At 44.2% G+C, this 11066-nt stretch overlaps 1 protein-coding gene across 2 annotated transcripts in view; it reads left to right on the top strand.

Annotated features, from left to right (window-relative positions):
- The first annotated feature begins 561 nt into the window (after positions 1 to 561).
- GALNT5 (polypeptide N-acetylgalactosaminyltransferase 5) overlaps positions 562 to 11066 on the top strand; it is a 53216-nt gene continuing 42711 nt past the window's right edge. For both annotated transcript variants that reach the window (XM_042446337.1, XM_042446338.1), the window contains exon 1: positions 562 to 2247. In XM_042446337.1, the coding sequence (XP_042302271.1) occupies positions 950 to 2247 (1298 nt within the window). In that variant the 5' untranslated portion in view covers positions 562 to 949. The remainder of the gene's footprint in view (positions 2248 to 11066) is intronic.

Here is an 11066-nt window from a genome sequence, read left to right as displayed (position 1 = left end):
CTCTAACATTTAAAGTTGTGCCGGAGGAGATAGTCATTCTGAGAGAGAACATATGAATCAAATCCGTGAATAATCAAATCTTCAAATATGGAGGGATGAGCATACTTACTGACTTACCAAACACACACACTGTTAACATTCACCTGTGTTTCTTATCTTATCACTCCCACCTGTGTTCTTTCAGTGTCTCACATTCTCCCTGTATCCTTCCACTTTATACCCTTCTTCTCTTCAATTCCTCCCATCCCCCTCTTTTCACCCTGAATCCCATTCTCTTCCTTCTTTCTCTCCATCCACCCAACTCTCCATCCTTCCCTCTTAATACCATCCTTACCCTTCCTCTAACCTTCTCTCACTTTTATTTTATTCCCCCCCCCCCAAAAAAAAACCCCTCTGGCCTAACAGAGAGAAGGTGCCCCTGAGCAGCCACCTTCCGAGAGAGAGAGAGAGAGAGAGAGGGAGGGAGGGGAAAGAAAGTTCTGCCCAGGCCTTTGCAACAGTCTCTCTCTCTCTCTCTTCTGAGGTGGAGGAAGTGTTGGGTTACAAAGGAGGCAGAGGGAAGGAAAGAAGGAAGGGGGAGGCCGCCTCTCCTCCAACCCAGTCCTTTTTGCGGCTTGGAAGGAGAGAAGGTGGAAGAAAGAGGAGGAGGAGGAGGAAGAGGAAGAGAGAGAGAGAAGGAAAGTTCCCTCAGCAGCAGCAGCAGCAGCAGCAGCAGGGCTCCTGGGGAGGCCATGCCAGGCCTCCTTGCCACCCCCCTCCTGCTGCCACGCAAGCAGAAGGGGAGCAACAGGCGGAGGAGGGAAGGGGGCCTTCCAAGCCCAGGGCCCCATGCAGCCGCCCCGCAAGGCTGTGCCTGCCTGGGTGCCCCTTCCCTCCGCTTTAGCTGAGGAGGGCGCAGTTGGGGCAGGGGAAAAGGGCGCCAAACTTTTCCCTCTTCCTTCCCCTCAAGATGCCCCACAAACTCCGGAGGCTCTTCCGAGGCAGCGGGCGCGCCTTGGCGCTCATCTTCGCCGCCTCGGTCCTCTGGGTGCTCTTTGACATGGCAGCCCTCCGGCTCTCCTTCAGCAGCGACCTCCAGGCCCTGAAGGCAGAAGAGGCCAGGGCTAGGAAGGAGAGGGCCCCAGGCTCCCAGAGGCCTCTTTGGAGGGGGTTTGGGCAAGGGGAAGAGGAGGAAAATGGAGGAGACTTGGGGAAGGGGTCCCAGAGAGAGGCCCCCCAACCTGTGGCCGGGGTGCCCAGGACTAGCCCAGTCCCAGTGGGCCACTCCAGACCCCTAAGAAAGATGGAGGTGGCCAAAGATGCCACCAGGCCTCAACAACCAAAGGCGCCCCCCTCCGACCCTGAGAGAGGGTGGCCCCCTGCCACAGTGGCCCAGGCTGTGGTGACCATCGAGACCAAAATGGCCCCCAAAGGGCAGAGGTCATTCGCCAAAGGGCCCCAGGGCAGAAAAGAGTTAAGAGAGAAAGACGCTTTGGAGCTGCCCCCCAGAAGCAGACCCCGTCAACTGGAGGGTGGCCCTCCTCTGCCAAGCGTGACCAAGTTTCCAGGAAACAGGACTCGGGTTCTGGGAAGCGTGGGTAGTTTCCATGGTGGGACACAACGCTTGGGTTTGCCCACCACCCAAGTGGCGGCTTCCAAGGCGGCAGAGGAGAAAGGAGGAGCGAGGAAGGGGACACCTCTGGGAAAGGGGCACCGAGAAGATGATACAAGAGTGGCCCGTGCCAAGGAGATCCTGCCCGGGAACCCAGTGGTCCTCATAAGCAAGGAGGAGGCACGGGTGGTCTTTCCGACACTTCACGCCAGTGATGCCAAAGGAAACAGAGGGGTGGAAAAAAATGTATGGCCAGTTGGTAACAAGAGCAGAGATCACCCCAAAGCCATTAATAATGGAACCAGAGTAGCTGGTCTTACCATGGCAGCGACTACAAAAGCCCTTTTGACTAAAGGGAAAGAGCGAGAGGGCACTAAAAGGGTGAGTTTAGTCGACAAGGACCAATTAAAGAAAATCAATCACAGTGACAGTGTGATCCATTTCCAAGAAAATACTAGGCTGCACAAGGTGTTAAGCATTGATAGGACGCTTGGTCCGCGGGACCCCAATGCACCAGGGCAGTTTGGGCGTCCTGCTGAGGTCCCAGGTGAGAAGCAAGAAGAGGCCAAACGAAGGTGGAACGAGGGGAATTTCAATGTCTATCTGAGTGACCTAATCCCTGTAGACCGAGCCATTGATGACACAAGGCCCATTGGGTAAGATCTGTTTTCTTGCATTGCACAGTGCAGACTTGGGCTGGTGTGAGGTCTCTCTCGATCAAACGGATTTTCTTTCTGTGACCAGAGTTAGCCGCCAGTGTTCTGGAGTAGCAGTAGAAATGATAACAATCTTAGAATCTTACCCATTATTTTAAGGGAATGCCACAAGAATCTGGCTGGATGCTTTCCACATGCTGGATGTAAAACTTGACTCCATTCACAATTTTACTTTGATCACAGAATGACTCTGGCTGTATCTGCACTGCAGAAATAATGCAGTTTGACACTGCTTTAATTGCCATGGATCAATGCTTCGGAATCCTGGAATCTGTAGTTTGTTATGGCACCGGAGCTCTCTGACAGAGAAGGCTAAATATCTCACAAAACTACACATCCCAGAATTCCATAGCATGGAGTCATGGCACTTAAAGCAGTGTCAAATTGCGCTCTTTCTGCTCTGCAGATGCAGCCTCTGTTATCTCAGACTACAGCTCACATTTTAGTCCTAGGCCTCAATCAACATAGCCCCCTATGTATTAATCTAACATGTTAATTTATACACATGATTTCTTAACCCTAACATCTGGCCTTTACAGATTTATCATGCTAAATGTGTACTTACAGCGCACAAAGACCTGTCTCCCTAAATATCATTATTTCACAGAATCTCCTTAGTAACACTGTTATGTTTGCTTACAATTCTGCTTTAATTTATAGAACAAACACCCACATATATAATAATTAATTCCTAAACAGCATTTCCTCTATTTACTGGATTAGTGGTTCCAATATTACTGGGGCAATGAAACCACTAGATTTGAGTCCAAACTTTAAAGTAGAGTAGTTATCCAATGTTTCTGATGAAATTGATTTGGAGGGAGGGGTCAGTACCTCAGATAGCTCCTTTGAAGTTCAGAGTAAAAGCAAGAGTAAAATTTCTACAAGATGCTTGGCTTTGTAGCCACACAGGATGACACCTACTTCCTATATATGTCCTATAGCCATGGTTGTTCATTGTGTGTTATAGGCAGGCACTTGTTGAGAGAAAGCTTGGTGGACTACTGGGTAACAGTGTTGTTGAAGATAATGCCCTCTCTTGTATTAGTTAGTATTAGTCTTAATTCAGACATCAGAATACATAAATAAACTGTGCAGACATGCCCACCAGATTGTACAGCCCACATTACTACTGAAAAATTAATGAAACATTTGAGTTGATTGGGTGATGAAGAGACTGCTTCAGTAGCCTTCAATGTGGAGCAAAAGGATTTCCTTTCTGCTTAGCTTTAAAAAAATACTGTTAGCCTTTTGAGAAACAACATTCCTGCTAACAGAATCTTGCTTCGATAGCAACAGCCGCTTATGCAAAGCAAGGGCTTTTAAAGTGTGTCTCTGCCAACTGGGAAAGGTCGATATACTGACCACAAGCAAACATACAGTCACTGACGTGGAGGCCTCACCCTTAATTGTTGTCCACATCAGCAAACCAGTTGTTTGCTCTTGATGGGCTGACAAGGAAGCATGAAGGCATTTCACGATCTGAAATTATTCCCTTCCGCAATGAATAGGCAGCAAAATAGTACAGCTATCTCAGTTATTTTTTTTTAAAAAAAATCCTAGGATATTCTCCTCTTTTCTTTCTTTTTTAAAAATTACATTTGTGAGCATTTAAGTTTAAAGAATGTTGCTTTACTGTGTCATGAAGACAATGTCGGTAGGTGCTGGTGTACTACAGATGCTTTACACTTAATGACAGGGTAGCTGTCAACTATTTGTGTGAGGCAGCCTCTACTGCAAACATTTCAGGTTTTAGTCCAGATGTTAAAGGAATTATCGCAAATGCTGTAATCCCTCAAGTGTGTTCAGCATCTTGGATAGTTCCTTTAAAACTCAAATTAAAGCCTACAGTAAATTCACTATCCCACTGACATGGAAGCCACCAGCTCCCCTGCTCCATGGACAAAATCAGTTGACTTACACACCTGAAAGTTGGTTTTTCAAGAGCCATGCAAAACAGTATGGTACTGTGCATGGTAGCCATTTCATGCAAGAAGCAGACAATGAAGTGGAAGCTGAATAACTCTGGAACAACCATTATCCCCCTTTTGACCAGTTGCTCCTTCACTATTTCTGTCACAAAGCTATCAGTTCCAACAATTGGTCTCAGACCATAGAAGCCACTTCCAGCCATTTTTGATTGAATGACTAACAGAGCAAATCTCTGCACAATTATTTGGAAGTCCCATTAGCTTTGATAGGGTAGATTTGTCCCTTGGTTATGATGAGTTTAGGGCTGCAACCTAAAAGTCGTGATGCAATGCAGAATCATTAAATGAATAACATGAACATAGGAAATTTCTTTTTTACCTGGTCAGATAATTGGACCTTCTAGGCCAGTATTATCTACTCTGACTGTCCGTGCAGTTCTTCAGGGTCTCAGGCAGAAGGCCTTCCCATCTCCTGCTAACTGATCTGTTTTAACAAGAAATGCCAGGGACTGAATGTGAGACTTCATACCTATGAAACTAGTACACTGCATGTGAGCCTTTAGTCTTCTCCATATAAGGCTGCTTGGAATTTCAGCCACTTCCCCAAACAAAATATCACAGAGCAAAAAGGGGTTTTAAGGAAAGTATGTGTGTGTGCAGAGGTCAACAACCACATAAAACAGTCAAGAGAATTGACTGGCTCTGTGAGGGGTTCTTTGGTGTAAGATGGTCTGGCCCTCTGAAGATCCACTTAAAGATATTAGTCCATAGAGAGTAAAAGTCCCCTTAAGGCACACATCAAACCCATAGTTGAATTGCAAATAGAAATTGAGAAAAATGCTTTTCCTTTGGCTTTTGTTCATGCAGGGAAGAGTCAGGCTTGACCCAGCCCTTTGCCTCTTCTTTTTTTGTTACTGCTGTGACATCAAATGACAAATTCACTGGAATGGGAGAAATTATTATCTCCACCTTAGATCTGCAGATTTTCTGCTGTTCTGTCTTGATAAACTTGGTGGGTTACATTCAAACCTTGTTGCTTTACAGACTGTCAATGAGATTGTCAAGCAAAGGCTTTTATTTTGATAAAATGACAGAAAAATAATTCTGAAGTATCTCCCAGCACTACCAAGCTGCCAAAAGATACTCTACCTCAAAACAAATCCACTTCTAGCAAACGTGTAAAAAAGAAACACTTTCATCTAGCCATGTAACAGACTCTTCTTGTGATACAGGCCAGTTTGTTCTTTGGTGCGGCTTTACTTTACCTCTTTGGGCTCTTTGATGAGTAAAATGGTGTGTGGAGATCCTGTAGTAAGGAAACTAGATCCCATGGCCATACTCAAATTGATCACTTTTATTCTTTTGTCTTTTTTTAAAATTCATTCTGTGGACAATGAATGCTGGGTGGGAAACAACGCCTCAGCAGGAGACTCTGTCCTTGTTTGCTGCATTTCTTAGAATCTCTTTAGAGTCTCTGAGCCACTGAAGAATGCTTCTGTCCATATTGTCAGGGGCTTGTGGGCGGCATTGTTCTGCAGTACTGCACATACAGTACTTTGCATGCAGAGAATCCCAGGTGCAAGCAATCCCTGGCACCCCAGGTAGATGTGAATATGTAATTCTGGTCAGGGAGGCATACGTTCAGTGTACCACAGGTGGGATTCAAAATCAAGCTGTCTCTCCTGCCCCTGCTATGAATGCACATAGATATGTTCTACAGTTTGCCTGCTTCCCATATGTTTATTCCCAGAGAGTAAACACACCTGAGAAGGACTGGCTTTAGGAATGCACAGCCAATGTTTCTGTTCAACGGCACCTTCTTCACAAGCATCTACACACAAGGTTTCCCATGATATTCTTCCAAACAAGCTAGTAAAATGTGGGCTAGACAGTGATGCTGTTAGTTGGATTTGTAGTTGGTTGACCAGTTGAACCCAAAGGGTGCTCAGCAATGACTCTCCTTCATCCTGGAAAGAAGTAATTAGTAGGGTGCCACAAAGTTCTGTCCTTGGTCCTGTGCTATTCAATTTCTTTATCAGTAATTTGAAAGAAGGAATAGAGGGCCTGCTTATCAAATTTGCAGATGACACCAAACTGGGAGAGGTTGCTAATACCCTAAAGGACAGGATCAGAATTCAAAATGACCTTAACAGATTAGAAAACTGTGTCAGAACTAACAAAATCAATTTCAGCATGGAGCAATGTAAGGTGGGGCAGAAAAAAATTAAATGCACAGATATAGGATGGGGATACTATTGGCAACAGTACATGTGAAAGGGATCTAGGAGTCTTAGGGCTGAAACAGGCAGCCCAGTAAAGCCGGCTTCTACCTGGCTAGGGGGTGTGGCATTTAGACATGGCATGCTCCTGAGTTGCCCAGAAGCCGTGCCAGCGATTATATGCTGGCTAGCATTTGGGTGACTTGGGGGCATGGCGTTCAGACGCCACTTACCCAGAGCCGGCAAAAAGCCAGCTCTAGAGGTGAAGGGGAGGCTTTTTTTTTTACCTCAAATAGGAGAGTACTTTTTCCACTCCTATTTGGGCTGGAAGCCTGCTGGATTGAGGCCACGGTGTGCGGTTGCCTAGCACCCACCCGGCTCTTTCAGGGGCGGCATCTATTCTGGCCCTTAGTGGATCATGGGCTGAGCATGAGTCGGACATCTGATGTGACAGCTAAGAAAGCCAATGAATTCTAAGCTGTATCAACAGGAGTATAATGTCTAGATAGAGGGAAATAATAGTACCACTCTATTTGGCTTTGCTCAGATCTCACTTGGAATACTGTGTCCAGTTCTGGGCACCATAATTCAAGGGGGATGTTGACAAGCTGAAGCATATCCAACATGGTGAAAGGTCTGGGATCAGTGCCTTAGGAGAAGCAGATTAGTGAGCTGGGTATGTTTAGCCTGCAGAAGAGAAGGTTAAGAGATGATGTGATAGCCCATGTTTAAATTTTTGAAGGGATGTCATTTTGAGGATGGAACAGGCTTGTTTTCTGCTGCTCCAGAGGCTAGGACCTGGAGCAATGGATTCAAGCTACAGGAAAATAGATTCCATCTCAACATTAGGAGGAACTTCCTGACAGTAAGGGCTGTTCAACAGTGGAATATGCTGCCTTGGACTGTGGTAGAGTGTCCCTCTTTGGAGGTTTTTAAGTAGAGGCTGAATAGCCATGTGTCGGAGTGCTTTGATTGTGTCTTCCTTCATGGCCCTTGTGGTCTCTTCCAACCCTATGATTCTGATTTCTCTCTTGGTATCTCACTACTCAAAATACAATGTGTACAATAGTGTGTAGAAATGTAGTATGTACAGTGTAGATATGCCCAACATTCTGTTACTTATGAATTTGTTGATACAAATGTAACAATTTCAGACACAATGAACTACAATTCCCAGGATTCCCTAGCACTGAGCGAGGGCAGATAAGCATTCTAAAACTGGATTATTTCTGCAGTATGTTTTTGACCAAAGGTTTGTTGATTTTAAACAGATGTTCTAGTAATTTGTCTTCATTCACCAGACTGTTATTTTTAAACTGTTTTAACTCTCCTTGCCTTGTAGTTCTTAATGACTACTTCATTCTTTCCTACAACACTGTGATGATTTCATACTTCTGACCTCAGCCGCTAGAGTGCACTAGAAATCCAGCTTTTCTTCCCATCTGGAATACGATCAGGAGTGTGTGTGTCTGTGTGCTTCCAAACCAAAACAGTTTCCATTACTAAAGTGTCATTGTATTCTCTTCTAAGGAAATTCCAGTGTCCATTTTCAACTCCTAGTTGTAATTTCTAAATTTGTAACAGAATGTTTGGATAGATGAGTTCAAGCATTTGCCTTCTACCCTCAAAGTTCAATACAAAAAATAAAAATGAGTTCCGACCACCCCAGAGTTCAGGCCCATTTCATGGTTGGCTTGTTTCTGTGCTGCAATTTGGCCTTTCCCCTTTTCCATCAAAATTTGCCCAGCAATGGTTATGGTAGCAATGAGTTGATGATATGTCCATTAGACCCTTGGTACTGCCTAGGCAGCAGACTAAGTTCCAGTAGCCTATCATCGTAACATTTATATATTTATCAGATTTATATCCCTCCTTACTTCAAAAATGGGATCCAGAGAGGCTTGCAATAATTTTAAAAGGATACAACCAAAACATTAATTACAAAAATTAAAAAAGTTACATAAAACTAGTATTTAAACATAACAGCTAAAAACACAACACAGTTAAAACCATTTCAATAAAAATTTAAAAATATTAAAGCATTAAACACATACACACTACATATTATTATTATTATTATTATTATTATTATTATTATACTTTATTCAACGCTTCATAAATAAAGGTTAATAATAATAATAATAATAGTGCTGTAGATTTACACATGTCAAAAACCTGCCTAAATAAGTATGTTTCAGCTGCCAGTGAAAAAAAGAGCAGGAGGGGGCCAATCTGAGTTCATGTGGAAAGAAGTACTAGTCTAAGAAGGCCAAAGAGAAGGCTCTCTCCCAAGTCCTCACCAACCATGCCTGGGAAGGTGGTGGAATTGAGAGAAATCCCTACCCTGCTGATCTTAACATGGGCTGGCTTGTATTCATTAGACCTTCTAAATGTTTGTAAGGTGACTTGAAGGCACATACCCATACACAAGGAGGAGATGCTTGTCTGTCACTGATAATCAGATGGGACATAACTTATAAATAAAGATGGGGCTTCCAATTCAGGTGGTGACAACTAGCACTGGCAATGTGAGTTAATTCTGTCAAAAAGTCTTGTGTGTGACAGAAGTTTAAAAGGTCTTCAATACTGATACCACAGTAATACCTGAAGAAGAGCCCTCCCTCCAGTCCATCTGCCTTGGTCCAGGCCTCAGAGGGAGAGAAGAATCACTGGACCTCATCCCCTACCCCAGCACCATTCCCTTCTCCTTTTGTATCGTGTCTTTTAGATTGTAAGCCTGAGGGCAGGGAAACGTCTAATTAAAAATAATAATTGTAAGCCGCTCTGATAGCCATTAGGGCTAAAGGGCGGGGTATAAATACCATAAATAAATAAATAAATACTGTAGTTGTTTTCAATGTTACTATCATTGCCATGTGTCTGCTGTTCCACTTTCATGGAACTCAGGGAGGCCTATATGACATTTATTGCCCTTTCTTCCCTACAACACTGTGATGAAGATTAGTTCCCAAACAATTGGCCCAGTGGGCTTTTAGTTACAGGGGGAACTGAACTCAGATCTTCTTAGCAAAAGCCTCATGGTCATCCTGCTTACACGTAGATGTGGTTCTTGGGTCCTATGTCAGTGGAGCGATGAACCTATTCATTGTTTTTGTCCAAACCTCAAAGGAGTTAATAGGTGCTGCCCTTTGGACCACTCCTCTAAGGTTTGGGCCTAGAGTGGATTCACTGCAACTATGAGATGGAAATCACCAGCTACCCATGCTTAGAACTTCCCCCAAACAGTTCCAGTTTATTACAGCACATTGCTATTGCCATTTTTATGCCTCTGGAAAAACAATTTGAGGGTTTTGGTGCTTCTATATTATGTTGGCCACCCGGGTTGTTCTGAGGAGGTGGATGCTGTTTTAAACCCAGAAACTGGCTAACAGTATTACAAGCTGTAGCCTGGATGTTTATTTTTATTTTTACTGCTGGCTTGGGACTGTTCTTTGCCAGCAACAAGACTGCATGAGTTGTAAGAGACTACAATTCCAGCACAAGGTCTGTATGTTTTACAGGGATCTTCTCAGTTAAAGAGAAGACTTTTCCCTGTTTGTTTTCATTTTTGCCCAGGGACTGAAACCAGTCCTTCTCCAGGGCTCACTCTAGGTTTGAGAGGGCTTGGGGCAAGACATCCCATGCTAGGCCCTTCTGCCAAATGAGTTTACTGAGTCTAATCTGACTGCAGTGCTTCCAGGAGCCCTGATTGCTTGAGATTTGTCTAATTCACTTCTTAATTTTCCACAAGGCTCCTGGATAAGGTTGGGGTGTTGCTAAACTCCATTTCCCATCAGCTCTACCCAATATGGTCAGGGTTAGGGAATTAGGATTGCTAAATCCCATGTTACTTGATAAAATCTCAAGGAACTGCCCTGTTTCCAAGATTTCCAAGCAGAAAGGACAAATCTTAGGACAGCTGGAAGAAGAGGAAATTTAAAATTTGTATATGATGACTATCAAGCCTAAGCACCCATATCTACCCATTCCCATCTGGCATCCAGGCTTTCTGGCACAGCACAATGGTGTTTGTATGTGTGTGGCTTTTGTGCAGTACTGATTTACCAAAAGGCCAGGAGCCAAAGAAGGGGAGAGAGATGTTGGATGCATGCCACTGAGTTCCTTGTGCCATTTGGAGCAAGACAAGCAGTGGAGTGGCTGTCTCAAGAGCTGTCTTGTTATAGAAGCCCTAGCCAGAGCTAGTTCAGAGCCTGGGGCAGGAGGAACACTTCAAGGGCTGGCAGTGGATCTGCTGAGAGTCCCAGTTGTAGCATAGGACTTAGAAAAGCTCTCCATCTTACATGTGTGCTGCTGCTGAAGAATGTCAGGTACCAGTGTTGCTTCTTTGATATGGACTCACAGGTTTAGCTGGAGATCCTGCATTGAACAAGGTGTTGGACTCAATAGCCCATGAAGCCAACTTTATGTTTCTAAGACTGCTTGTGAAATTTTATTCCCAATAGAGCACACTGTTCCAAATGCTGCCCTTTAATCTTTGCATCATGGGACCAAATCATAATCTCAACCCCAATCCTCCTCCTCCTTCTTTCTTTCTTTCTTTCTTTCTTTCTTTCTTTCTATTTTTTTTTGTATTAATTCTCCTGAAACT

Source organism: Sceloporus undulatus, chromosome 1, assembly GCF_019175285.1.
Source record: "Sceloporus undulatus isolate JIND9_A2432 ecotype Alabama chromosome 1, SceUnd_v1.1, whole genome shotgun sequence".
Lineage (NCBI taxonomy): Eukaryota > Metazoa > Chordata > Lepidosauria > Squamata > Phrynosomatidae > Sceloporus > Sceloporus undulatus.
The sequence above is the reverse complement of the archived record's forward strand: the minus strand, read 5'-3'. Positions and strand labels throughout refer to the sequence as shown.